This window comes from Chiloscyllium plagiosum, chromosome 34 (genome assembly GCF_004010195.1).
Source record: "Chiloscyllium plagiosum isolate BGI_BamShark_2017 chromosome 34, ASM401019v2, whole genome shotgun sequence".
NCBI classification, from domain to species: Eukaryota; Metazoa; Chordata; class Chondrichthyes; order Orectolobiformes; family Hemiscylliidae; genus Chiloscyllium; species Chiloscyllium plagiosum.
The window spans coordinates 426,353-446,594 of NC_057743.1; the positions used below are offsets into that span (position 1 = coordinate 426,353).

The 20,242-nt window shown below is 40.4% G+C and overlaps 1 protein-coding gene across 4 annotated transcripts in view; it reads left to right on the top strand.

The window, feature by feature from the left end:
- acp5a (acid phosphatase 5a, tartrate resistant) overlaps positions 1-15,374 on the top strand; it is a 58,619-nt gene extending 43,245 nt beyond the window's left edge. For all 4 annotated transcript variants that reach the window (XM_043675494.1, XM_043675495.1, XM_043675493.1 and 1 more), the window contains exons 2-7: positions 5,179-5,269; positions 7,078-7,277; positions 8,043-8,170; positions 8,266-8,463; positions 11,908-12,055; positions 14,195-15,374. In XM_043675494.1, the coding sequence (XP_043531429.1) occupies positions 5,185-5,269; positions 7,078-7,277; positions 8,043-8,170; positions 8,266-8,463; positions 11,908-12,055; positions 14,195-14,437 (1,002 nt within the window). In that variant the 5' untranslated portion in view covers positions 5,179-5,184 and the 3' untranslated portion in view covers positions 14,438-15,374. The remainder of the gene's footprint in view (positions 1-5,178; positions 5,270-7,077; positions 7,278-8,042; positions 8,171-8,265; positions 8,464-11,907; positions 12,056-14,194) is intronic.
- The last annotated feature ends 4,868 nt before the right edge of the window (positions 15,375-20,242 follow it).

Genomic DNA, 20,242 nt, shown 5'->3' on the forward strand with positions numbered 1-20,242 from the left:
GTTCCCTAGTTTCCATGTCTTTCTCCACAGTAAATACTGATGTGAAATGTTAATTTAGTATTCTACCCATCTCCTATGGTTCTACATATAGACTGCTCTGTTGATCTTTAATGGGCCCAATTCAACCCCATTGCTCTTTTGCCCTTGTAGAATTTCTTTGATTCTCCTTAACCTCATCTGCCAAAGCCATCTCATATCCCATTTTTGCCCGCCTGACTTCCTTCCTCAGTGGTGCCCTTGTACTCTTTGAGGGATTCATTGATCTTAGCTGTCTGTACCTGACACATGCCTCCTTCCTTCTCTTGATCAGAGCCTCAATATCTCTAGTTATTCAGTGTTTTCTACTCCTAACATCCTTACCCTTCCCTTTTACAGGAATGTGGTAAATGAAATTTTAATGTCGAGAATTGTAACAGTTTGTTAGGCACAATGACAAACAAAACACAAAGTAAAGCAAATGATTTGCAAAGGGATGCAGGAACAGTGACCTGAGGGTTTTAAGTGCACAAATTGTTTTAAGGTGGCAAGGCAGATCAAGAAAGCAGTTAAAGCATATGGAATCCTCATTTTTAAATAGAGGCAGAGAAGGTGAAGGAAGGAAGTTATTATGAACCTTAATTAAACACTGGTTCAGCATCAACTGGAATATTGTGTCCAGTTCAGACACCATATACTAGGAAGTAGGGGAAGCTTTAGGTAGAATGCAGAAAGCATTTACAAGAATGGTCCTACAATATGCGATAATCAGTTACATAGCTAGTTTGGAGAAGCTGTGACTCTTCCTTTCTTAAAAAAAAGAGAAGGGTTGAATGGAGATCCAATGAAAGAGTTCAGAATCAAGAGGCATTTATATAAAACAGAGAAAAACTATTCTTATTGGCAAGAACTGAGAGCTAGACAACATCAGTTTCAGGTAAATGGAAAAGTAACAGTTGGCAACATGGAAAAATATTTTATGCTGACTGTGGTTAGGGTTTGGAATCAATTGCCTGAGAGTGTGTAGGTGGCAAAATGAATCATGAATTTCACTAGGAAAATGGATAAGCACTTGAAAAGAGAAACAAAGCCACAGGGTTGAGGACAAACCAAATGTCGTTTTTTGTACTGCAGTCATTCTATAATTTTACAGGTGTGGAAATGTAACCCAATCTCCCATCAGTTTGGTTTCTAAGGCTTTAATAGCAGTAAATGTCCTTCAGAGAAAAGAATATATTGGTTTTACCTGGTCGGACAGCAATTTTGTTGATTCTTAACTGTCCCTGGAAATGGCCTTGCATGCCACTCAATTGTCATGAACCATTACAATTTAAGAAAAAGAAATTTAAATCAGATGGAGCATCCAACATGGACCTTGGCATCAAAAACAACAATGGTAAACTCAGCTATGATGAATCTACAAAGTACTCCTTACTCACATCTGGGGTTTGTCTCAAAATTGGGTATGCTGTCTCACAGATTAGTTAAGCAACAGTCATATTTCCAGAATTGTATTTTACAATTAATGTCCTAGCCACCACTGTCACTACCTCTGAGTATGTTCTGTCCCATTGGCTGGACAAATCCACCAGAGGTGATAATGTAGTGCTATGCAGTTGAGATGGGGTTTTCCTGGGAGTCCACAACATTTACCCCAGACCTTGCAAAGTCTTATAACGCAGGTCAAACTTGGGCATAGAAATCTCCTGCTGATTCCACCTACCACATCATCTCATAAAGATATAGCCATACTCATCCATGCTGAACATCAAATGGAAGAATCAATGAGGATGACAAAGGCACAGAATGTGGTCTGGATGGGAATTTCACTAGAAATCTCCGACAAAGGCTCAGTAGAAGCACTACTGATTGAATATTAAAGGGCATAGCTGTTAGACTGGGTCTGCAATAGGTGATCAGGGAACCAACAAGAGGGAAAAGCTACTTAGTCCAATCCGCAATGATCCACCAGTTGAGTATGACAATGTTGATAAGTGACAATTGCACAGGCATCTCGTGTGGCACTGCCACAGTGCTAAATAGGAAATGTTTTGAACAGATCCACCAAGTCAAAATAGTATAAATAAGAGATGCCGTGATCATTAGAAGCAGCAAAATTGTATTCAACCAAAATTTGTAACTTCATGGACTGCTTTGCCTCCCACTCCTCCATTTCAATTAAGGTTGGGGATCAATCCCTAATTCACTGGAGAGTGCAGGCCAGGAGCAGCATCAGACATATTGAAAAATGGGGTGCCAACCTGGTGAAGCTACAACACCGGATTACTTGCATGCAAAACAGTTGAAACAGAGAGAGCTAAGAAATCCCACGATCAGTGGCTTGGATCTAAGCTCTGCAGTTCTATCACATCTAGCTATGAATATTGGCAGATAATTACTCCTCATAGGATGAGGAAACTCCTCAAATATCCCCATCCTCATCAAAGGGGGAGCTCAGTGTAACAGTTCAAAAAGCAAGGCTGAAGCATTTGCATCCATCTTCAGCAACAGATGAAAAGTGGATGATCTCTCTTGACCTTCTCCTAATGCCACTGTGACCGTTACCATATATAAGCATAAGGGCAGCAGATGCATGGAAATACCACCAGCTGTAAGTTCTCCACCAAACTACACACCTTCCTGGTTTGGAGCAATTTCACTGTTCCTTCATTGACACTGGGTCAAACTTCTGGAGCTACCTTCTGAACAGCACTGTGGGTGTACTTAGGCCATAAGGACTGAAGTGGTTCAATAAGACAGCATATTGCCATCTCTTAAGGGAAATTGGACAGGAAACAAATGCATCTGGTTTCCAGCATCTGCAGTCATTGTTTTTACCTCATGGATTTTAACCCTACTGTGAATCCTCCTTCAAGGATGCCTGCCTTGAAGAAGTTTTCCTCCTCTCTCTACAAGAATCTCAGGGAGTCCCTCTCCCACTGCAACTCCCACTGCATTTCCTCTGCCCTGAAGCTCTTCAACCATGTCGTGAAACAAACTCGCTATCACAGCTACATTTGCTTCCTTTCAAACTTCCAGCCTGCACTGTCCCCTTGACCTGTCTGGACTTGTCCGACCTGCCTAGCTCCTTTTCCACCTATCCACTCCACCCTCTCCTCCCTGACCCTATTACCTTCATCTCCTCCCCCACTCACCTATTGTACTCTATGCTACTTTCTCCCCACCCCCACCCTCCTCTAGATTATCTCTCCACGCTTCAGGCTCTCTGCCTTTATTCCTGATGAAGGGCTTTTGCCCAAAACGTAGATTTTGCTGCTCGTCGGATGCTGCCTGAATTGCTGTGCTCTTCCAGCACCACTGATCCAGAATCTGGTTTCCAGCATCTGCAGTCATTGTTTTTACCTCGTTGAAACAAATGCTGGCCTAGTCAGCAATGCCAACATCCCATAAATGAATTTAAGAAGACGGGAAGTTCAGAGAGTCAGGATTTGGAATGACCCTTTGCATCTCTTGGAAAATTATGCAGACTTGCCATTTAGCTTCACTATTTCACACAATCACTGGTTACCTAAACCACATATACACTGTGCAAATAATGTTAACCTGAAAGCACCCATCAATCCCCCCTTTTCTCCAAGGAGAACAGTTGTGAATTCTCCAAACTATCAATAGAACTGACATTCTTCATTACTTGGGCCATTCTCAATTATCTTCCTGCAGAGTCTCTAATACCTTCACATCTTGTGCTTCCCAGAATTGGATACATGTTTGGTTTTGGCTGAAATTGTGTCTTACTAGGTTTACTACAACCTCCTTACTTTTAGACTTGAAACATTCTCAGCTTTATAAAGAAAGGCATAGTTAACCCAATTTCTCAACCTGTCCTGTCACCTTCAATAATTTGTGCATATACACCTGCAGGCCCCTGTCCTTCTACACTCCATTTGGAACTGAACCCTTTATTATTTGTTTTACTGCTGATCATTCTTCTTACTAAATTTCATCATTTCACTTCTCTGTATTAAATTGTACTCTTGAAGTCAATCATTGTCATCCTGATAGTTCACAGCACTTCCAAGTTTTGTGTCAACTGCAAAGTTGGAATTTGTGCCCTGTACGCCCAAGTCTACATCATTAATGTAGATCAAGTAAAGCCGTGGTTCTGATTCTACTCTTGGGAAACTTCATGTAACACCTTCCTCAAGTCTGAAAAACAATTGTTCACCTTTGCTATTTCCTGCCACTCAACTTTCGATCTATGTTGTCATTATCCTTTTATCAAATGACCTCTGGAAATCCATGTGCATTAATTACTTTACTCTCACTGACTCTCTGTTACCTTCTCAGAAAACTCAATTACATTGGTTCAATATGATTTGTCTTCAACAAATCCACAATGGCTTTCTTAATATGGTTTTTCTTAAATTCTATTCATCCTTAAAATCAAATAAACAGGTATAGTTCCAGAGAAGGTGGGGAGGGTGTGAGTGTTAGGGATCAGATATTGTTGAATAGGTTTGGAATTGGGAAAGAACAAAATGTTAAGTACATAGTCGGAACAGCAAAGTCTACAATGTTTTACTTCTGCTTTGTGAAATATATATTGGAGAGATGCAGTGCAGACACACTAGAAGATATCAGGGCCAAAATGGTTAAATTGGGGAAGGGTTGAAAAAAAAACTTGGCTTGTATTTTCTTGTGTTTAAAGCTGTGAGGTAATGTGATTGAGGGTTTTAAAATGATAAAGCGGGACAATAATTATCTTTTTATTTCTTCTCACAGGAATCCAGATCAAAAGGCTATAGTGTTTCCTTTATTTATTTTGGGTACCTTGCATGAAAAGCCTTGCAATGCAAACCATTACGGATTGCACTGTTTTAAGTCAGCAGGAATTATTGAATAAGCTGAGTCAGTCAACATGGGATGTGATTAATACATAAATGATCAAGTTGAACTCTGTTCCAGGGCAGAGTCCAAATGTGCTGTTCGAGACTACTTGAGAAGAACTAGTTAGTAACAAAAAAGCACATGAGTAAAATCCAATCAAAGTCTGTTGCAAATAAATCCAGCAGTGGTGGTGGGAATGAGTCAACACTGTTTTGGAAAAGGTTCAATATAGCTGTTGGTCTGCTACAAATTGTAAATCATGCACATTTAGAGTTGTTGTTACAGAGAAAAAAAGTCCTTGGGATTTAAGTGTTTCTTTGGGTGAATCCTACTAAATTATTTGCATTGTTTCAGTTTCAGATGATGGTGTTTCCGATCCACACAATGGTGCACCTGATCATTTTTCAGACTGTGATATCAGTCACCAATTCAGCTCATGTGATGGGTAAGAATTGTCAATTCTGCTATCTCTGTCATGCCATGACAAGCAATGTGGATATGTTTTGCGATAAGTTGGGAGATTTTAAAGCAATACAAATGTTTGTGTGTTGTGTTAGTGTTAAATGTGAGTGGTTTGTGTATATTTTTATTCCGTCCATTAATAAGAGTGGGTTACTTTCAACTGACAATGGAGCAGCTCTCCAAAATTGTGATTTCAAATAAATCTGGACTGTAATCTGGTGACTTGTGCCTTCTGACTCTGTCCACCCCAGTCCAACACTGGCCCCTCCATATCAAGTCCAGTTCAGTAACAGCTGTTAGACAGTCAAAAGATTTACAGGTCATTCTGCTATAACGTGCATTTCATTCAGGCAAATTTGCTGTCATGTGATTGACAAATTGGGGACACTTTCTAAAGCTCAAACATTTAAAACGTATGTAAGCTATGATGCGATTACATGCCAACACTTTAAGCAGTTTCTAAAGTGCAATTTTTCTATAATGCGGGGTTGCACAAGTATGCAACTATAGTCACAGAAGAACTATCTATATTATAAAGCAGAGGTTTGAAAATGCAAATGGACACTGTCTCTTAAGGTCCAAAGAAAGATTTCTCACTTTCATAGCATTCCTATACCTGACAAGGGTTTTACCCAATTCCTTATCTTGGGAGTCTGATTTTCTTACTTTCAGACTGTGTGGGGATGGGTAGTGACTAACACCCACACTATCTCAGCCTAATGCAGGCCTTGAGACATTAAAAGCTGTCTGCCAATCAGACACTGGCATCTTCTGAATCCGAAAGACCACTTGCTGAGATCTATTCCTTTTGGGATACAGAGGCAAGAAAGTAAGATTTTCAGTTGTCAGGAAGGGTGGCGTCCAGGGGTTTGGAGGCAGGGGCAGGAGTATGGCTTTCAGAGACTTCTACTTTGCCCCCACCTATGCTTCAGTGCGCAAATAGAGATCTCTCGTCCAGTCTGGCAGGCAGCTCATTCTAGTTTCTCAGTCAGGAACTAGCCAACTTCCTCATCAGTCAAGAAGGCACTTACATGGCCAATCATTTACCAATGAACGGCCCCAGTTAGTGGTGGATTAAGCATCTCCAATGATATTCTTGCCCAGAATTTAAAGGTTAATTTACAGGAAAAAAAGGAGGAAAGTATTTACTAAGGCCAACTCTCCTTCTCACCTTCTACAAGAGAGAAAAATTCTGGTGGTGGACTTGTTAAATGGCTTGCAAGGGTCCAGCAAATTCATGCTATACCTGAACCAGCTGAAGTAGTTAATTTGCTGTTCAGGTGCTCAACAAGAGACAGAAGCTTCCGGTCAGAGTAATTATTAATTGGCATTTAGCTGCAAAGTGGGGAAATTATTATTAATTCCTGGTGGGATGGGGCAATTATTTTGAAATTCTTAGCGTCCAGGAGACTTTGGATTTGAAAGCTCAGATTAAACTTCTTTGTTGAGTATTTGAATCTTAGATGGGTACAAGTGATTTGGTCCTTTTACATTGTCATTTAGTTCAAGGTTCCAAACCTCCCTGTGGTAATCAGTTTGGGAATTTATAAGATGTGCACATTCTGATGGTAGGAGAGAATGAGAGAGGGATAATCAGTTTAAGGCACCAGATCAAAAGATTGCTTTTAAATGATGTAACCACTTTGAAAATTTCTCCTATAAATTACATCAGACAACAAGGCTATTCAAAGCTATACTCTTGCACATAGCTTTTCAATTGGCATCTGCTAATTTGCTGACATCTTTTGTGTACAATATTTGTAACCTTTTTCCACTTAAATTTTGGCACAGGTCACTCCAAAGTTATTCGTTTCTTGGCAGTTGGAGATTGGGGTGGGCTCCCATATTCACCATTCACCACACCTGTGGAGAAAAGAACTGCACAACAAATGGGTGTTGTGGCTGAGATGATGGGTGCTGACTTTGTTCTCTCTCTGGGGGATAACTTTTATTACGATGGAGTTAATAGTGTAACTGATAAAAGATTCCAGGTAACATTATCAAATTCTCATTTTCTCAAATGCATACATACAGCTGAAGGCTTGAGGAGAACCAAAATTGGTTTATGCCTGGGCCTATTTTATAGAGTTACAGTGGGATGGTATGCAGATGTGATTGGGCCTGCGAATGTCATTAACACTCAAACAATCTTGAAAATGGGTTGACATAGTGGTGGATGGCAGGAACTTCTATGAACATCTAGCACTGACCCAAACAACAATTAATTGTATTATATAGAACATTTTACAATATTAAAGGCTCTGACAACATTTGGCAGCATTTGTCAAACAAAGTTTGATGAGGTATTTGGACAGATGACTAAAAAGCTTGGTCAAGATGTAGATTTTCAAAGGAGTATCTTAAAGGAGGGCAGATAAAAATATCAAGGTTTAGGCAATAATTTCCAAACCTTGATCCTGGACAGCCATAAATGGTAAAGTGATTAAAATCAAAACGTACAAAAAAATCAGAAGTGAATTAATGGAGTTGATTTGGAGGTGGTATTTGGTGGGGTAGGGAGGGGATGGAGAGGGCCTTGAAATTAGACTTTTGCCATGGATAGATACAGGTATATATCTATTATTGTCAAATGGATTACAGCTTGATAGTATCAAATGTCTGGAAAATAAGCAACCTCAGAAACTAACACTGAAACTTGATGTGAAAGAATATCTGCTTCAAAGCCTCAAAGGTTTAGCTTTGTTTGAGGCAAATAGATTGATAATTTGAGGTTGCAGTGTTCTTTGTAATCACAGGAAACATTTGAGGAAATCTTTTCTGCCAAGTCACTGAAGGACGTGCCCTGGTTTGTTGTAGCAGGAAACCATGATCATTTGGGCAATGTAACTGCACAGATCGAGTATTCCAAGGTTTCCAAAAGATGGTGAGATGGGTTAAGTTTCCTGTAGTTTCCCATTTCTCCAATATCACAACTGTTTTTGATTAATTTGTCTAAACAGTACATGGTTTGATTTCCAGGAACTTTCCACATTATTACTATGACCTAAATTTCACCATCACAGACTCAAACACCACTGTTACAATCCTGATGCTCGACACTGTCCTTCTTTGTGGAATTTCTGATGACTTCCAGGGGAAGGGACCAGAAGCACCAAAAGACTATACTGTGGCTAACACACAACTTGAGTGGGTCAAAGACAAGCTGAAAAATTCCAGGTATGTACCCTGTGTGCTCTTCCCTATGTAAAGAGGTTATTTTGTGAATGTGTAATATTATTTAACTGGCTGTGTTTAAAGAAAAAGTCTTTCGTACCCTCAATATCTCAGTGCTTCAGTACTAATTAATTGCCCTTGGAAATGTGAGCACTGTTGTTATACAGCGGTCGTAGATTGGGAGGAACAACATTAACAATATTTTCCTTTAAAAACAACTCCTATTTCTTATTTTTAAATTGGTCCTCAAGCCTGCTGAATCATTCAGTATTTCCATGCCATATATTTTGCCCCATCTGCTTTTTTTACCTGAGACACTATCTCTCGGGCTTGTAAACATTCAAACGGAGCATCCACAAACTTCAGAATTTCAAATTTTCACAAGCCTTTGCATGGAGAAATTTCTCCATCCAATTCTAATTAATCAAAGACTGTTCTAGATTCCCTAGACTGAGAGACAGTCCACAATTTCAAAAGGAAATTGGTCTGGTACTTGCAAAAACTAAACTTATAGGCTGGAGGGACAGTGGAGGAGTGGGATTAACTTGATTGTTCTACAGAGTGCTGGTATGGACTCGATAGGCTGAATTGTTTCCTTTTGTGGTTGTAATGGCTGTTGGGCCAAATAATCTTTTAATATTTATACTATGTCCCTGTAGAATTTTGTGTTTCAATGAGAACACTTCAATGAGGACAACTTTGTGTTTGTTTCAGTAAAGACTACCATGTGAAAACATATTGTTTTTTAATTTCAGATGAAATTATATTCTCATATCTGACTTGTCTAGTAGTGGCATCAGTTTGGAATCATTAAAAAAACTCCATTAGTCATACAGTACAATGCCAAACCGAACGGCTTGCTGGAACTGCATGTAGTTATAGACCAGACCAAACCCCTTAAAATGTATTAAAGAGATAGCCTAGACCCTAACTTTTACTTAACAGCAAGTGTAATGTATAGTACTGTGTTCCAGATTTTGATTTGATTGGTCTACCAAAAGGCTTTAAGCAGAGCACACTTTATTCTTGCAACACAGTTAAACACAAAAAAAGTATAACTTTAACTCTACTGAAATACTTAGTTAAAAGGTATTATTATTTAACTACTAATCATCAACTGTTCTAATATGGCAGCATTCCATAAGCACACCCTTGGCAAAGGCAAATTCAACAAAACAGATTTCCTTGTGCTATCTCCCTTCCAGTACAGGAGAATGGATTCTGAAAAAAAATCTAGCAGCATAGGAGAACTCAAACTTTTTGTTGTAGCATAGAGAGAGCTGCAGAAGTCCACCCTGTACTCGTGGGAGATAAGTTCCAAGACTTACTGCGGAAGCCCGAAACAGCAGATATTAGCGAACCCATTTATTTAAATGAGAAATTTAATTCCCTGGCAGCCCGCTCATCCAAAGTTCTGGAGTGTTCCATGTGATATGTTAGGACTGTGGGTAACTGAAACTGTGGAAGCCGACTCCATGGATACAGCGGTATCTATCGGTTTCACACTGCAGATTAGAGTGGTGCTGGAAAAGCACAGCCGGTCAGGCAGCATCTGAGGAGCAGGAAAATCGATGTTTCGGGCAAAAGCCCTTTTTGGCCCAAAACATTGATTTTACTGCTTCTCGGAGGCTGCCTGACCTACTGTGCGTATCCAGCACCACTCTGATCTCGACTCTGATCTCCAGCATCTGCAGTCCTCACTTTTGCCCTATTGGTTCCAAACTCCAAGTGAAAGCAAAATCATAACCTGGGTCTTTGTGAATCTGACTCTACCCACGCATGCTTCTTTTGTTTAATTTAGAAAAAGCACTTCTGGAGTTCAAAGCTGTTTACCCATTGCTCCAGAAGCAGATAAACCAACACAACCATGGCAACAGCTCTCTACAAGAGAAACAGCACAGAACAAATCTCTCTCTCTCAAAGGCACAGTACTGTCATAATTCTAACTCCATCTTCCTTATAGAAGAACACTCTAGCCTCTGAGTACTAAGTTTTGCTTTTATTATTGTTACCAAATTGAACAAGCTCACACTTGCCGACTGATCCCAAATATACCCTGCTTCCTCCATCTACATAAATCTATTATGCCCAATTCCTTGGGTACTGATGAAGTCCATGTTGAAATGCAGCAAGACCTAAGTGGTAAGTATCACTGGCAAGCCACACAAATACCAGCAGTGACCATTTCCAACAATTGTGAATCTAACCATCATCCCTTGACATTCAATGGTATTACTATCACAGAGTTGCCTGCTGTTAACATCCAGGGGGTTACCATGGAGCAGAAACTGCACTGGACTAGCTACATAAATACAGTGGCTACAAGAATAGTTACTCACTGCATGTGACTCCCTGAATCTTGGCCATCAACTCAGGAATACTCCTCACTCACCTGAGTGTGTACAGATCCAACAATACAAGCTTGACACCTTTCAGGACAAGCAGACCCCTCAGTTGATCAAGATCCAATTGTACATTTAGATTACATTCACTGTCCACTATATCACAAATTTGGTGTCATCTACAAACGTACTGATAATGCCTCCTATACTTTCATCCAAATTATTTATATAAATGATGAACAACAGTGGACCCACACCATTCCTTACAGCACACCACTGGTCCCAGTCTTCAGTCTGAACAACCCTTTACCACTACCCTTTGTCTCCTACCATCAAGCTAATCTTGTATCCAATTAGCTAGCACTCCCTGGATCCCATGAGGTTGAACCATTCTATCATGTAGCACCTTGTTAAAAGCCTTGCTAAAGTCTTTGCAGGTCTTCTGCTCTGCCTTCATCTATTTTCTTGATCACCTCTTGAAAACACTCAAACTCCTCCCCCACTGAGTTGAAGTCTTTCTGAGTAACGTTAGCAAATCTCCCTGCCAGCATATTAGCCCCCTTCCAATTCAGATGCAACCCATTCTCCTTATGCAGGTCACTTCTACCTTGTTGGTACCAATGTGTATAAAGACCTCTTGCTGGCTCATTTTCCCCTGTTTTAAATGGTTCACCAAAAGACCTGGTCAATGGTGTTTAAGAGGGACTTTGAAGAAAGAGGATCTTGCAGATTAGGAATGGAATTCCTCAGAATGTTTGACTCAAAAAGCTGAAGGCATTAGTTTAAGAATGACACAATGGTGGAATTCACAAAATCAGGGACTCATGATAGCAGCTTTCAGTCATTTAGATGATACCCTCTAAAACTCCTTAACCAAAACCTCTTCAGCTTTTATTTCCCTACCATATCAAATCTTTAATTTCATTCAATCAAAACTTTATTATTATTCACTTCGATCTATTTCCATTGCATAAATGCCTTGAGATGTTGTGTGTATCTCTGGATGAATTAAAAATATTCAGTTGTGCTGTTTCTGTTTTTCTTGATGTTTTCTCTGTTTTATTCACTGTGTAAAGTGAGCAGCTCCCTTTCTTACTTCCTGCAGATCAGACTTCCTGATTGTCGCTGGACACTACCCAGTTTGGTCAATAGCTGAACATGGACCCACCAGCTGTCTGGTAGAAAAGCTGTACCCTCTCCTCACTCAGTACAAGATCAGTGCATACTTCTGCGGGCATGACCACAACCTACAGGTAAGAAGCAGTCAATACTGGCAAGCAATTGAATGCCATGATAAAGCTCAATACAAGTCATTTTTCATTCACTCAACATCTCAAAGGGCTTCCATACTTTGTAGAAAGTCAATGTGAATATAAATACTATAAAGTAAGTAGTAGATGCTTCCTTCCTCCAAGTGAACAACTGGTAACGTGTGTTCTGTAGCCAGATTTGCAGGTGACACAAAAATAACTAGAAAGGCAAGTTGTGATGGGGGATTAAAACAATTTAGAGAGAGATTGATAGGTTAATTAAGTGGGCAAAAAATTGGCAAATGGTGTATAATATGGGGAAATATGAAGTTGATTGTATGGAATGAATAACAAAAAACTGAATTATTTAAATGGAGAAAAGCTGCATAAGGATGCCACACAAAGGGACCTCATGGAAAGCTAGCACACAGGTGCAGCAGGTAATTGGGAAGGTGAATGGAGTATTCGCCCTTATTTTAAGGAGATTGGAATATAAAAGTAGTAAAGTCTTTCTGAAACTGTACAAGCTGCTGCTGAGACTATGTCTGGAGTACTGTCAGCAGTTTTGGTCCCCTTAAGGAAAGGTATAATTTCATTGGAGGCAGTTTAGAGAAGATTCACTAGAATGATCCCTGATGTGGAGGAATTGTCTTATGAGCAAGCCTAAACAAGTTGGGACTCCATTCACTGCAGTCAAAAACGAGAGATGATACGATTAAAACATAGGATATGTTCTATAGGGTGCTTAAGAGGCTTGACAGGGTAAATCTGAGAGGATGTTTCCACTCATGGCAGAGTCTAGGACCAGAGGATACAGTCTCAGAATTAAGCGGTGCAAGACTAAGACTTTCTTCTCTGATAGTGAGAGTCTTTGAAACTTCTTGTCACAAGGAGCTGTGGCAGCAGTGTCCTTGTGGATATTTAAGGCTGAGAGATTATTGATGCGTAAGGGAATCAAGGGTTAAGGGAAAAGGCAGAAAAGTGGTTTTGAAGAATGTCAAATCAACCATGAACATGTTGAATAGTGGAGCAGGCTCAAGGGGCTGAATGACCTACTCTGGTTACTATTTCTTATGGTCTTATTACTGTTCAGTATTGATATAGAGGCGAAAAAAGTGAGGACTGCAGATGTTGGAGATCAGAGTCAAGAGTGTGCTGCTAGAAAAGCACAGCAAGTCAGGCAGCATCTGAGGAGCAGGAGAGTCGACGTTTCAAGCATCAGCTCTTCATCAGGACTGTGATGACAAAGAGCTTATGCTCGAAATGTCGACTCCTATTCCTTGGATGCTGCCTGACCAGCTGTGCTTTTCCAGCACCACAATTTTTGACTCTGACTCTGAGTATATTTATGACTCCCCAAAACCTGTCCACAATCCACAAGGCAAAGTGGAGTCTGGTAGAATAATCCCAACTTGCCTGGATGTGTGCAGTTCCAACAACATAAGAAGCTTGACACCATTCAGGATGAAGCAGTTGACTCTACTGGCACCACAAATGTTCATTCCCATCACTGCTGATGCTCCGTGGCAGCAGTGTGTACTAGATCTATAAGGTACACTGCAGAAATTCACCAAAGATCCTTAGAAGTACCTTCCAAACGCACGACCACTTCCATCTAGAAGGACAAGGATAGAAGATACATGGGAATACCACCAAGTTCCCTACCAAGCTACTCACCATCCTGACTTGGAAGTATATCACTCTTCCTTCAGCATTGCTGGATTGAAATCCTGGCATTTCCTTCTGAATAGCATTGTGGTACCAGACTGCAGTGGTTCAAAGAGCTCACCACCACCTTCTGGAGAGAAATTAGGGAGGGAAATCATTGCCCAGGTGCTGCTGCCCAAACCCCATGCATGAATGTAAAAAGAACTCCATGAGTATTTGATTATTATCCTTGTGTGGCACCTTATCAATTGCCTCATGAGCCCAACATCTATTGTCTACATATCATGAATGAATTGTTAAATGAATATCTCTACAGTACTGAGTTTATCCACAGAGCAAATGGGTGAGGGTTGATTGGTGGGGATTGGGGGATTTGTGCCCATAAAATATTTACATTGACATTTCAAGATAAATGTTGGATGCAATTCATAAAATGACAAGTTTCTTGATTTTTCTTCCACCTTTTTAATTTAGTTTATTCAGGATAGCAATGGTATTGGCTACGTCCTAAGTGGAGCTGGAAATTTCATGGAAAATTCAACGAGGCACAAGGACTGTGTTCCAAAGGAGTGGCTTAAATTTTTCTACACAGACATCAGCTCTTTGGGAGGCTTTGTTTATGTAGAGATCACCTCAGATGAGATGCTGATCACATTCATTGAGGCTCATGGTAAATCCCTTTATCAGACCACTATCCCCAGACGCTCAAACAGATGAAGCAACTTAATCAGCTATTGCAAAAGATAGTAAAAATGCATAGTGCTGAATGGAAGATCTCATTGCTTTTACTGCTTTAAATGTAACAAGTGGCTCTCTGCTTTCTTTTCATGTACACTTAAAAAGATGTCTGTTTTTATTGGGACATTCTCTTTAGTCTAACATCTGCCAAGTTAACCCTCCATGGTTTCAAAATTAACCCTCCATGGTTTCAAAATCTTGCACTGAGTTGCTAATACATGCAAATAGAAAGACTGGTGCCTAGGCTTCTTCCACATTTTAGCTCCATAGACTTTAAGTTTACATTTCTAAAGTCCATTGTTTGTTTGAATAACAAGATATCTGTGCAATAAACTTGTTTCAACTTGTATAAAGGATATTGCTGATCGAAGCACAAGTAGTATTTTCTCAGTGTTTGGCTCAGCTACGTCAACAAACCAGGAGCAAGAGGAGGAAATGATGCAGAATGAGTTTGAATAAAGTATAAGGGGGAAGTGACATAGCTTCAGCCACTCTGGTCAAGGGATCTCCTACTTCTAGAGAAAGTTTGCTGGAATACTTACACTGCAAAAAAAAAATTCAACAGGCTTTGCTAGCACACCATTTTCAGCTGGAATTGGAATGATATCAAGTGAGAGTTTCAACTATAAACAGGCCCCAACCATATATCCCATAGCACACATGAGCTAGTGGCATGATTCAACTCTAGTTGTTTGTATAAAGTTGGTTTAATAGACATAACAACAAAAATTATGTCGGCAGGAGTGAAGGAATAAAGTGGCCAGAAAGCTTCTTACTGCATGCAAGGCCTTCTCTGATATTTGAATTAACCTGATGTTTTCTGAACCTATTTTCTGATGTAAAGTGTTCTTAACATTCTGTAATTGTTTTTGTATGATTCTTGATGTCTAAATTTGGGAGTAAATACTGAAGTAACTTTTTAATGTTGGCAAGTTATTTTTACAGCCCCCCCCCTAATATTACATAAACACAGAAGGTTCACATCCGCATCTAATATTAACATCAGCATCAGGTGTTTCGGTTTTAGCACTGCCCATGTATACCTCCCTGCACTGCATTGCATTCCAAGGGCGCACAAATTCTGTTCTATTTGGTTCTGACTGAAGTACAGAAACCAAATACAAGGAAAATTGCATTTTTTATTAGCTTCCGTTGTTCTAGACTACTGCACTCCTCCTAAAATAAATTTAAATAGCGGTAGCCACATAATATATCCACACTACTCATTATACTTCATTTGCAGCTTGATTAGGAGGGAATAAAGGGTTTGCTGAAACCAATGTTCTCTAGCACATGCTTGGTTACAGCAACACTATTTATATACTCACTAATACCTGGAAAGGCACTTTGAATGGAAAGATGCCTACAGTGAGACTTGATATATATATTAAGAAACATAATGCCTACCATTTAGTAACCAAGGAAGTAAAGCACTCAACAAATAAAAAAAATTATCACACTTAACAAGATTAAAAAGTAGTCGCATACAAAACACATGACGAACAGCAACTAATACAGTTAATTATTAATCAAACAATTATCCTTTTGGCATTTTAGTGCATTAATTATTATACAATCACACATAATCTTCATAGAATCAGAGTATAGAAGAAGACCTTTGGCCTATTGAGTCTGCATTGACAAATAAAAACTACACGAAACCACCAGAGAGTGGTGAATCAATGGACTTCATTTCCACAGAGGGCTGTGGCGGTCAGGCCATTGAGTATATTTAAGACTGAGGTAAACAGGTTCTTGATTAAGGGGATCAAGGGTTCTGGGGCGAAAGTGGGAGAATATGGTTGAGAAACATGATTGAATGGCAGAGCAGACTCAATGGGCTGAATGGCCTAATTTCTGCTCCTATGTCTTATGGTCTTAAGCTTTCTAGTCATAGTCATAGTCATAGTCACACTTCAAATGCTTTTCCAAGTACATTTTAACAGTCATGAGGTTTTCAAACTCCACTACCCACCCAGATTGTGCATTCCAGATTCTCACCGCCCTCTGGATGAAAAAGAATTTCCTCATTCCCTCTAAACCTCCTGCCTTTCATCTTAAAATGATTCCTCCTTGTTAGTGACCTTTCAACTAAGGGGAAGAGCTGCTTCCAATCCATGTCCCTCAAATCTATACACCTCTATCAGATCCCTAAAGAAAACAACATAAACTGATTCAGCCTCTTTTCATTACTAAACTGCTCCATTCCAGGTAACATCCCGATGAATCTCCTCAAAAAAAAGGGATTATTTCAGTTTAGGAAACCTGGCCAGCATGGACACGTTGGACCAAAGGGTCTGTGTCTGCGCTGTACAACTCTATCCCCTCCGATGCAATTACATCCTTCGTGGAGTACAGTGACTAAAACTCTATGCACTGCTTCAGCTGTGGCCTAAACAAAGCCACGTGCAGCTCCAACAGAACTTCCCTGCCCTTATAATCTATACCATGACTGATAAAGACAAGTGATCCATATGCCATCTTAACTAACCTTTGAACCTGTCCTGTTGCCTTCAGGAACCTGTGGGCAAGCACTCCAAAATCCTTCTGTTCCTTTGAGCTTCTTGGTGTCCTTCATTAAATATTCCCTCATCTCATTACTTCTTCCAAAATGTATCATTCCAGGGATAAAAGGGCTATGATATGACGAGGGCTTGAATAGCTTTGGCTTGGACTCACTGGAGTTCAGAAGAATGAGGGAGGTTCTGATTGAGGTACAGTAACTGTGGGGGATATGTTCCAAGACCTACTGTGGAAGACTGAAACCGCGGATAGGAGCAAACCCATTCATTTCAATGGGAAAAGTATCTTCCCAGCAGCCTCCTGGTCCTCTGTAATATGTTCCATCCACAGGTAAATGAAATTGCAGAAAATGATTCCGCAGACACAGGGAAGTGCTAAAGGGGATTGATAAGGTGGATGTTGAACAGATGCTTCCCGCTTGTGGGGAACAGATGCCTCTATTGCCCACTGATTATTGTACACTCCCAGCAGGGTGATTACCCATTTTATTCCTAAACTCTACCCATAAAATCCCATTTAAAAGGTTCTTCTAGGATATCATCCCACCTTACTACAGAAATGTAATTGCAGTGACTCCTTAGCTAATAATATAACACCACCTCCACGTTTACACACTTGGCTATCCTGCCTGAAGATTGTGACACCACCTCCACGTTTACACACTTGCTTATCCTGCCTGAAGATTGTGACACCACCTCCACGTTTACACACTTGCCTATCCTGCCTGAAGATTCTCTGCTCTAGGACGTTCAATTGCCAGTTCCTGCTCTTCCCTCAACCACATCGACAATGACTCTAACCTCACACCTTTAATGCATTGTCTGAGCTGAGATGTCAATTTTTTTTATAAAACCTTACAGTATCTCAGAACTATGACTTGAAGGAAGTTCTGGGATTTACATATTAATGAATCCAAACCTGCAATCCATTCTAAAAGATGAAAGACTTAACAGTAATCAACTTTGTTCAATACATGAACAGCTCGTTGTCGCGGTGCATATAGGCACCAATGATATAGGTAAAAAAAAACGGGATGAGGTCCTAGAAGCAGAATTTAGGAAGTTAGGAGCCAAGTTAAAAAGTAGGACCTCAGAGGTAATAATCTCAGGATTGCGACCAGTGTCTAGTGCTAGTCAGAGTAGAAATGAAAGAATAGGCAGGATGAATGCATGGCTTGAGAGATGGTGCAGGAGGGAGGGGTTCAGTTTTTTGGGACATTGGGACCAGTTCTGGAGGGGTTGAACTGTTATAAGTTGGATGGTCTACACTTGGGCTGGACTGGAACCAATGTCCTTGGAGAGGGTTTAAACTAATGTGGCAGGGGGCTGGAAACCAACTGAGGAGGTTAGTGGACAGTAAAGAGATAGTAACTAAAACCTGTAAGGGACTAGATAATGAAGTCAGCGTGACTAAGGGGAAGAGTATGATGAAGGGCTTCCTGATGAAGTCTTATGCCTGAAATGTCGATTCTGCCACCCCTCGGATGCTACCTGACCTGCTGTCCTTTTCCAGCACCACACCCTCGACTCTGATCTCCAGTAACTGCAGTCCTCACTTTCTCCAGGAGGGAGTAGGCAGGGAGCAGATGATGAATGCAAAGGGACTGGTGGTCTGAGCTGCATTTGTTTTAATGTGAGAAGTGTGTTAGGTAAGGCAGATGAACTTAGAGCTTGGATTAGTACCTGGGAGTATGATATTATTATTGCTATTACTGAGACTTGGTTGTTGGAAGGGCATGATTGGCAACTAAATATCCCAGGATATTGATGCTTCAGGCAGGATAGAGAGGGAGGTAAAAGGGGTGGAGGAGTTGCATTACTGGTCAGAGAGGATATCACAGCTGTGCTGAGGAGGGCACTATGGAGGACTCGTGCAGTGAGACAATATGGGCAGAGCTTAGAAATAGGAAGGGTGAGGTAACAATGTTGGGGCAGTACTACAGTCTCCCAATAGTGAGTGTGAGATAGAGATACAAATATGTAAACAGATTATGGAAAGATGTGGAGCAACAGGATGATGGTGATAGGAGATTTTAATTTTCCCAACATTGACTGGGATTCACTTAGTGTTAGAGGTTTAGATGGAGCAGCATTTGTAAGGAGCACCAGGAGGGCTTTCTAGAGCAGTATGTAAATTGTCCAATTCGGGAAGGGGTCATCCTGGACCTGGTATTGGGGAGTGAGCCTGGCCTGGTGGTCAAAGTTTCAGGAGGGGATTACTTTGGAATAATGAACATAATTCCGTAAGTTTTAGAATACTCATGGACAAAGATGAGAGTGGTCCTAAAGGAAGAGCTAAATTGGGGGAAGGCCAACTATACCAAAATTTGGCAGGAGCTGGGGAATGTAAATTGGGAGAAGCAATTTGAAGGTAAATCCACATTTGATATGTGGGAAGCTTTTAAAGGGAGGTTGATTAGAGTGCAGGAGAGACATATTCCTGTGAAAATGAGGGATAGAAATGGCAAGATTAGGGAACCATGGATGACATATGAAATTGTGAGACTAGCTAAGAGGAAAAAGTAGATATACATATGGTCTAGCCGACTGAAGGAATTATGAGTGCTAAAGGATGTCATGACATATCTTTAGCAAACAGGGTTAAGGAAAATCCTAGAGCTTTTTATTCATATATAGGGGAAGCAAGAGGGTAACTAGAGAAAGGGTTGCCACTCAAGGACAAAGGAGGAAAGATATGCGTGGAGTCAGAGAAAATGGGTGAGATTCTTAGTAAGTACTTTGCATCAGTATTTACCAAGGAGAGGGACACGATGGCTGTTGAGTTTAGGTCAAGTCGGCATATAGAGGGAGGAACTGTTGGATTTTAAAAGGCATTAAAGTGGACAAATCCCTAGGTCTGGATGGGATCTATCCCAGGTCACTGAGGGAAGTGAGATAGGTAACAGTTGGGGACTTAACAGATATCTTTTCAGCATCCTTGAACACAGGTGAAGTTCCAGTGGACTGGGGACTTGCTAATGTTGTCCCCTTGTTTAAGAAGGGTAGCAGGGATAATCCAGGTAATTATAGACCAGTGAACCTGACATCAGTGATAGGGAAGCTGCTGCAGAAGATACTGAGGGATAGGATCTACCTGTATTTCCATTTGGACACAAATGGGCTTATCAGTGATAAGCTACATGGTTTTGTGCAGGGAAGGTCATGTCTTACCAATTTAATAGAATTATTTGAGGAAGTGACAAAGTTAATTGATGAGGGAAGAGCTGTAGATGTCAGATACATAGACTTCAGTAAGGTGTTT